General features: G+C 42.0%; 1 protein-coding gene across 1 annotated transcript; it reads left to right on the forward strand.

Annotated features, from left to right (window-relative positions):
• LOC8080655 (E3 ubiquitin-protein ligase RING1) lies at nucleotides 3,720–7,316 on the forward strand. Its single transcript, XM_021465824.1, has 2 exons — nucleotides 3,720–4,903; nucleotides 6,817–7,316. Exon 1 carries the CDS (start codon nucleotides 3,922–3,924, stop codon nucleotides 4,888–4,890), a length of 969 nt encoding a protein of 322 aa, XP_021321499.1. The 5' UTR covers nucleotides 3,720–3,921; the 3' UTR covers nucleotides 4,891–4,903; nucleotides 6,817–7,316.

Genomic DNA, 9,324 nt, shown 5'->3' on the forward strand with positions numbered 1-9,324 from the left:
GCTGTTGTGAGGAAAAAGGCACACCCTTCTTTGGTCAGAAAAAAAGCACACCCGAAATCCAAAGAACCGCACATGGATCATGGTATAATGCAGGCCTGCTATATGGCCTTGTTGAGTTCCCAAAATTTTAGGTTTTTGGACATAGCACTTTTATTTTTATTTGACAAATATTATCCAATCATGGACTAAGTAAGTTCAAAAGATTTATCTTTCGATTTATAGGTAAACTGTGTAATTAATTTTTTATTTTTATCTATATTTAATGTTCCATACATATACCGCAAGATTTGATGTGATGGAAATCTTGAAATTATTTGGAAACTAAACAAGGCTATAATGTCTCTATTAGCTGACTTGGTTGGGCCTGGTGCACCAAGCTAGCTGAATAAAATTTCATTGAAAAAGAGTAGGTCCACCATAAACGAATGACTAGTTCGTAGAGGCTATTTTAAAATTTGTGATTTTCCTTTTCCGGTGGTGTTTGGATTGTAGGAAATAAGAGGTAGGATAGGAAAATGAGGACTAGGTTAAAACATATATTTAAATATGAAACATGAAGGCTGAGCAATTTCAATAACTTGGCTATTTTTATTCTAGAGGTTATTTTGAAATTTGTATAGTAAAAATTAGGCTCCAATAGATGTTTCATCTAATTTTATAAAATAGAAAGCTAGCTATCTCTTGATTTTTAGTGATCATATATAGCCAACTATGTGCACTTGCTATGTGATTTTGTAAAATAGCAAGACTGTTAGAGACCTCTTCTTTTTTTTTGAAGTGTTTTCTATTTTACAAAATAAGTAAACAATGGAATTTGGCTAATTTTAGCCAAACTTTTAGAATTGCTCTTATAAGGCCTTGTTTAGTTCCAAATTTGGGGTACTGTAGCACTTTTATTTTTATTTGACAATTATTGTCCAATCATGGACTAATTAAGCTCAAAAGATTCATCTCGTGATTTATAGGCAAACTGTGTAATTAGTTTTTGTTTTTTTGACTATATTTAATGCTCCATACAAGTGCCGCAAAATTTGATGTGACGGAAATCTTGAAAAGTTTTTAGTTTTTGTTGTAAACTAAACAAGGCCTAAGTGATATACATATAAAATTGTAATTTTGTCCTTTTGGGTTTGGGAGATAGAAGGAGTATGTTTAAGTATGAGATGTGAAGGTTTCTTTTCCCAAACCTTATAAACAAGGCAGGAGGGTGGGATGCTGAGAGGTGGGTGGGTTATGAGTAAAAGACGTATAAAATCATAATTTTGCTCCTACTTACGTTGTCTTCGATTGATTCTCATCTTCCTTGATTGAGAAGGGTAATAAGGGTAATTATGGTCATTAGATATTTATTTTCACATAACACACAAGGATAAAACCTTTTGAGAAAATTCCTTCATTGCCTTTGAATTGACAATCGTACGTAGACTTCATTGCCATCGGTTTGTAATTTTGGTTCCGTAGCTATGTGTCATTTTTGTTCGTCTTCTGTTAAAGTCCATATATGCATAGTTAAGTCTCACCTTCCTCGCAAAAAAAAAGTTAAGTCTCACCTAGGCAATACCACAAACAATTTGTGTGCAACACTACAAAAATCATTAAGACAGCCAAGGGCATTGCGTGACCGAGGCCTTGTTTAGTTCACTCCAAAATCCAAAAAGATTTCAAGATTTTCTGTCACATCAAATCTTGCGGCACATGCATGAAATATTAAATATAGACGAAAATAAAAACTAATCACACAGTTTGACTGTAAATCGCGAGACGAATCTTTTGACCCTAGTTAGTCTTTGATTGGAGAATATTTACCACAAACAAACAAAAGTGCTACAGTAGCGAAATCCAAATTTTTTTCACATCTAAACAAGGCCCGAGGCTGAACGGTAACCACTAAGCAGCACACGCTGGTGCTAGTTTACACGTGACGTGATAACGACAACACGAGCCCATGTGGTGAACTCAGGGGAGACGTCGTCTTGTTCATTTGGCTAATAAGCCATGACAGAAAGTATTGTTAGCTGATTTAAGGGATGTGTTTAGATGTTCTTATGGCAGTCGAATATTTTTCTTGAAAACCTTATATCTCAAAATCATATCCACCCATTCTTATCCCATTTCATTTCCCTACCCCAAACTCATTACACATCATAATGCCACTTATGGTATTGTCTGTATAAACACATTCTTCATGTGGATTGTAGTGTAGTTTTTTTTAGAGAAAAACAAGAAGAGAAGCCCCTATTGAACTCATTGAAGTCATTTTATAAAGCATATAAGTGTATACTTACAAAAACAAGGAAAACAAGTCCTAAAATGATTTCTTTGAGAACTTGCTCCTAACAGACAACTCTACCTTAAAGTTAACTTTTCTAGCGACCAAGAGGTTTCATGCTGTAAAAAATATACTATCTCATAGTCCAAATCGACCAAGACGCAAGGCGATGTGTCCGTCGATAACGAGACACCTATAATTATTTCATCAATGTCAAAATCTCCTGATCCAGCCCGGTCTATCGAAGGTATCCATAGGAATAGGGTGTGTGTTCACATAGGTGAGTACATAAATGTTCAAGAGAGTCACGTATGTACTGTGTTTCAAAAAAAAAGAGGGACTTAGCCAATTCCACTCTATCAATCACCTCTAAAGAAAAGATGCTCTAACGTTTCTTCAATTGCATTGTTAGTCTATGAGAACACAGTCAAACAAAAGGTACTGAAAATTTTCAGCCGTAAGAATGTTTCTTGGCCCATCATAGAGAGGTACCCGTAGTATAAGACACATGTAAGGTGTGCTCACCAACTTTTAAGTTTTTGAGTTGATGTGAGTGTCTATATCTTCTTGAATATCAAGATTCAACCATGATGTTTTTTTCTAGGCTCCTTAAGGCCTTGTTCGTTTTGGCCGGAACGCCACCCGGATTGAATAGACCCGGTTCCAAGTCAGGCCGGATCAAGAATTGCTGTTCGGTTAGATTTAGCCCGTATCGAAAACTGGTCAATCCGAATCATTTTTCCTCTCAATTCGGCCCGAAATGAAATCGGAACCTCATAGGTCCGGAACGAAACCTGACCGACGGCCCGGTTCTAATGGTCACTTAATCCTGACCTGAATAGGATATGGGCGTGGCACCAATACAGGTGCTGCCGAACAAGGCCTAAGGGAGCCGTTCGGTTATAAAGTAGAATCAGCATAGGAATCAATTCAGGTGATAAAGTCTATACAAATTTTGCTACTAATCTAGCCAGGATTTTTTTTCCAGATGATCATTTCATGTGAAACGAACAAGGACTAAATCGTTGATTTGATGTGAATGTTTGTATTTTTATAACGTTATTTTTTAAGTGATAGACGTGCCCTGAACAAGAAGGCGCTTGTGTTATAGTATGCTGTGGGTTTTTGAAGACAAAAAAAAAAATTAGCGCTGGTTTGGTTGACGACCAAGACCAATTATCGGCGGACCCATCCCAATCGAATCTGATATCTAAGCGAGTGGAGAGAGAGGAAAAAAAGAACCCCAGGCGGACGCCGGGAAACTACTCGCGTCTCCGCCGCATCAGCTGCGGGACAAGACCACGCCGGCGCGGACCCCACCACAGCATTTCCAGGCCCAGAATTTCACGCGCTGACGCGGCTGCGCCGCGCGAAACACCCACAGCCCGCAGGCTACGGGGGGCCCCGCGCCGCCCCGCCGAAGCCAGTCACTGCGGCTGGCTGCGGACTTGCCGAGTGCTCTGCTCCCGCAACAAATCCCGACCCCCAAGTCCAGTCCCCCCAACCACCCAAAGCAGAGGAAAGGGCCGAGGAGGCGAGCGAGTCCTCGGCGACGACGCGGAGGGTCCCCCCTCCGGCCGGACCCGAAGGCGGAGCGCCCCAAGCCACAAAAGTCCCCCGCGAGGGGGTCGGTCGGTTGGTCGGTCCCGACCATGTCCTCGTCCGCACCCTCCCCGCCCGCCGGCGCGACGCCGGAGCCGCCGCCTCCGCCCTCGGAGCTCTACTGCTACGAGTGCGACGCCACGGTCTCACTGCCCGCCGAACCGGTCCCGGCCGCGCGGCCCCTCTGCCCGCTCTGCCACAGCGACTTCATCGAGGAGAACCCTAGCACTAGCACCCCGTCTCCGCCTCCACCACCTCCTCCGCCGCCGCCCCCGCCGCTGCTCTTCTCCGGCTCCTCCTCCTCCTCGCTCTCCGACGACCCCAACGATGACGACGACGACGACGACTTCGACTTCGTCATGGACCCCGACGAGGCGCGGGCTTACCTCAGCCGCCTCGTCCACCGCCACCGCCACCGCCTCCAAGACGACGACGACGACGGGCCCTTCGACGTCGCCGCCGCCGCCGCCGTCTCCGTGCTCCAGCAGCACGGCCACGGCCCCGTCCGCGGCCACGGCGGCGGAGGGGAGCCCCCCGCCACGGCCGCGTCCATCGCCGCGCTGCCCACGGTCGAGGTGGCCGAGCCCGCCGCCGTCTGCGCCATCTGCAAGGACGACCTGCCGCTCGCCTCCGAGGCAAGGAAGCTCCCCTGCGCCCACCTCTACCACTCCTTCTGCATCGTCACCTGGCTCCAGATGCACAACTCCTGCCCCGTCTGCCGCTTCCGCATCCCCGACGACGAGGCCGCGCCGTTGGAGCAGGACCCCGCGCCGCCCACCACGCGGATCACCATCCGCTTCACGACCACCACGCGCCGCCGCGTCCGCGTCGGCGGCGATGCGACGCTGGCGGCGGCTCCTATCTCGGCGTCGCCCACGCAGCTCGCTCAGGCTATTACCGGGGATGGAGCTGGTGGACCTGCCAATAGCGGCGAGACTGTGTCGTCTGAGTGGCCTCCGCACCCCGAGTCCGATACAGTCATGTCGGAGGCACGCGAGGGGGATGCCATTTTTGATTGAGCCAGAGGTTCTGGTAAGCATATGGCAGCAAATCTCTCAACTCTACTCGCTAATTTCGTATTGTATCCTCGGAGCACGAATTGAATTCCTTAGCTTCAGTAAACTAAATCATTTTAGTTAGTGGAGTCAATTGTTTCTGTGATAAGTGATCATTATGTGGTGTAGGTCCTCTTACATTCTTTTTTCTATATGGTTATGTACTGTCTCCTAGTTGATCAGGCTATGTTTCACTTGCTGATTTTTCTTATATTAGAATTCGAATAACCAATCACACAAATCTGAATTCTGTGGATACTGCAAAATCAAAGTTTGTCAATAAGATTTTTAGGCGCTTTATGCTGTTAATTACATGAGTCTTTTTTATATGTTTTATCAAAGACAATGCGCAACTATAAGCATTCTTACAAAATTGATGTTACTTTATGTTAATTTGGCTTGGTGTCCTTAATTGAATTTAAGCACCTGTGCTTATAAATTATATAACTTAATTAAAGCGTCCTAGTCATTTTAAATGTGCATAGGCATGTTGCTGTTATCTTAGTGCTAATGTGAGCCGTAGTTAACCTGATTATGATTCACATTTACTGTGCATGCTCTCTATTTGAAGGGTCAAGTATCATCACCCTTTCTTATATGTTTAAGGGTAGAAGACACCTTCTGTTCTGCTGAATTTGGATTGAAAAAAAGAAATGGCAGAGCAAAGCTAACAATGTCGATGCAGATTTAGGCGCTAGAATGTTCATTTTGGGTGTTTACAATCGATTCCACTAGTTTAATTGACTTTTCTCTAGTATCTTGTAATATTGATTATCTGGATTAATACGGTTCTATTGACCGAGGTGGTAGAAACAGAATTTGCATATCTGCTTTTATTTGATTCAAAAGAATGGTTCTATTTCATGCTCTGTATATCTGTATGTTGATAGTTTAGCAACCTTGATTCCAGAATCCCATTTCTTGCTTTTAGCTCATAAATATTTTATTTTCTTATTGGCCATTTGCTAGTTAGTTCCTTGACACCTCCATTATTTCTTTGTTATGCTTCCTGTTTGATGCATGTGTTTTAGACTTCTAGTACAGCATGAATACATCTATTCCAAAGTCATGTCTCTCTTATTATAACAAAAATTTGCTAATGGCTGCATATGAGTGCATCGTTCTTGCTCTATTGTGAGAAAGCACTGGAACAACTAATTGTCTTATTCATGTATGAAAAAACTGACCATCACATGCACAAGCTTAGATATTTACCTAGTTAATAGAAATTATGTGCATTCGACAGTAAAGAGGTTGATAAAGTAGGATCCACGCATGACTGTGCTTGGGCACCTTACATGCCTATCCACCTTGAGATTGTTTTTTTTTTTCTTTCAAGCTTTTATTCTTTACCTCACCCTTTAGAAGAAGTTAGTGAATTGCTTCAACAGATACATGCTGCTATTTGAAGTAATGGTGGACTGCTTGATTTGGGTTGCTCATGTGAGCTTGTATTGAGAAAGCTGAAGTGCACTGCTTTATGAGTGATTGAGTGTGCAACCTCACTTTACACATCACGGAAAGTACCTTTATACTGCCAGAATTAGTTGACACAAATAAATGTCTATCTTAATTTCTATTTTGGTGGATGAGGCATGTAGTGGTGGCAAACTTGCTGGGCAACCAAAAAGCAGGGTTTCTCTGGTTGTGCCATTAGTCAACTTGTGTAATGAATAAATCCTTTCATCTGGAACTGAACTGATATTTAAGAGAATAAAGCTGTAGGCGATTGGTTCTTAAAGTGCCACCCAATAGCATCTTTTATTTAGACTTTACGATCCTAAGATCCATTCTTATGTGTTACGGTTTTGCTGTTACTGTCTATTGTTCCTTAATAAAGCTTGTAAAGTCTTTCAGTTGTCGTGCTCATATGCTTCTGCCCTTTTTCAGGTGATAAGGTAGCTGTTGTTAGCTGTCAGCCAACAAGAGTGAAAGGAGGCCACCATATGCTTCCTGTCTTTGTTTGGACGAGGTTTCTCGCAAGATGATGGCATGTTGTTACAGCTGAACTAAGTTGTCCTGTTAGGAGAACAAGAGCATTCGTTGCATGGGTTCTCGGTGTCTTGTATATTGGTGGTTAAACATATTTATTCATAATAAATATAGTCATGTACAATATGCAGTATTTCGCTTCCCCGTTACCCTGCAACTTGACCTGCATTGGTAGGTAAATATGGGAATGCATTGGTGTCCAGTGGATGTGGATTATACTCTGTCGATGAAGCTGCCTTCTTGGTCGAAGGCGAGTTAGACTGGGAGCCTGGGATTGTAGCAATGAAGTTATGACCCCTGAATTCTATGGTTGTTTGATGGAAGGTAAGGTTCCATCTGGTCGAATTTACGACACATTTCTCTGCATACAATGATATGCCTTATTCTTTTGATAGTTACACCTTTAAGGGTGGCCAACAGATGTGAGGATTATACTTTTCGCTGCTATGTGCCATGAGAATTGAGGACTGCATGCATTGGATTGGAATCAAATAAAAGGATGTGTTGCTGTCTCGGCTGCACTGGTCTGTGCATACCATACATCTGAAATCAGCACAAGGATATCCCTGCAAATATCATGCCTGCCAAATCTTGTCTCCTCAACTCAAATTATACATCAGAAGTAAAAGAAATACAAATTTTGTTGAAAATGCTTCACCTGGACATGCAGCTGTTTCAACGAGCCATGGCTGTACAGTATTGATCACTCACCGCACTGAATGACCGTGCTTGGATTTCAGAGAGCTAAATGCAGGAGGTTGGTCAATGCAGCAGAGTCCGTGTGGAGGACCTTATTCTCTGCATATAGCTTAAAGCTAGGGAAGACTTGGGGCAGCAATGAACCAATCGAGTCATGGCCGAATCAAACAGCCACAGCGAACAAAAAACGAGGCCCAACAAATCTCTACAACTAAAAATTATAAAAAGGATCCGTCTACCACATGTGGTGAAGTCATGACTCCAATCCCCTTTGTTAACACATGGGCCCCATCGCTGACACATGCACATAACCAACACGGAAGTCACCTAAATTTGCGTGTAGTGACCATGTTTACAAACTTAAAAAATCATAACCGCAAAACCAAACATCTAAATTAAATTTCAATTACACCATCAGATTTCTTACAATAAATCATTCAAAACAAGATCCTACATGGATATATTTAGATAAAAATATTTAATGAACATTTATCTTATAAAGCATTAATTACTGTTGTTAATGAGTATGTCTAACCTTGTGGTTCTGTTTTTCAGTGGAAATTCATAGAGTATTAAGGGGACCTTGAGCTTCGAACTAAAAAAAATAATCGTGTACCTTTTTTCAATCTGATTCTATAAGGGGACCTTGAGCTTCGAACTAAAAAAAATAATCGTGTACCTTTTTTTCAATCTGATTCTATATATTTAGTGTCTCACGAAGTGTTTCTTCCTTTGTTGGATGGTTTGATTTCAAGTGTCATTGGCCTCACTACAACCTATTTATAGTTTTAGTGATGCCCTTTAAATTTGCATGTCAGGCAATTTGTTCTTTATTGGCTGCATGCATGGGGTGAATAAAAAACTAATAGAAATAAGAAGAGAAAGGTTGGACGAGCGTGTTCAGATGTAAATTGCTACCAATCAAGAAGAAAGTGTTGCTCTTGCATGTCTTCCTTGAATTTAACAAATCATTTATGTCTAATAAATCAGTTATTTTTAGTTGATTGATTATGGCCCACGTAAGGGCACTCACAATGCAATGCAGATATTATCATAGAGTCTAAAGTTATTTATTACCTCGAACAATGTAGACTTAGAGTCTAAATAAGACTTGGAGTCTTATTTTTTCTACCTCTTTCTTCAATAAATATGCTGCCACATCAAAAAAACTATAAATAATATGTAATTAATTGTCTTGGACTCTGTGATAGACTCTTGCATTGTGAGTGCCCTAAGAGCAAGTATTATAGTGGGCTGTAAGCTGGCTAAATGCTGAGGTGGAGGAGAGAAAGAAGAAGAGAGAAGAGAAGCAGGTTGTAAGCTTACAACCAGCTTAGGCAGTGGAACCAAAAAACTTTATGAGAGAGATAAGTGGACCATGTATCAATAGTGAATAGCTAACTATTGTATAGGTGCGCTGGTAGAAGGCTACAAGGAATCATACAGCCAGCAAGTGGGCTGCATTATTAAACTTGCTCTAAGAGATCATAGCTTACAGACTAGACTTACTTGAGCATTTATGTCTACCCTCCATCCATTTATCGGCGTCATCTTACCAAAAAAAATTTCTCCAAGAATCAGAGCCATCTAAGCTAGGGACCACTATTTTCATCTTTTTCCACATGCGGCTCCACACATTGGTCTAATTAATTCAACTGTCTGCATGCAACTTCATTCATTGGCCGAATTAATTTCCTCTTGGTCACT

Source organism: Sorghum bicolor, chromosome 7 (assembly GCF_000003195.3).
Source record: "Sorghum bicolor cultivar BTx623 chromosome 7, Sorghum_bicolor_NCBIv3, whole genome shotgun sequence".
NCBI classification, from domain to species: Eukaryota; Viridiplantae; Streptophyta; class Magnoliopsida; order Poales; family Poaceae; genus Sorghum; species Sorghum bicolor.

Excerpts from the sequence above, each read along its gene's own strand:
- LOC8080655 (XM_021465824.1), top strand. The coding sequence starts at position 3,922 with ATGTCCTCGTCCGCACCCTCCCCGCCCGCCGGCGCGACGCCGGAGCCG.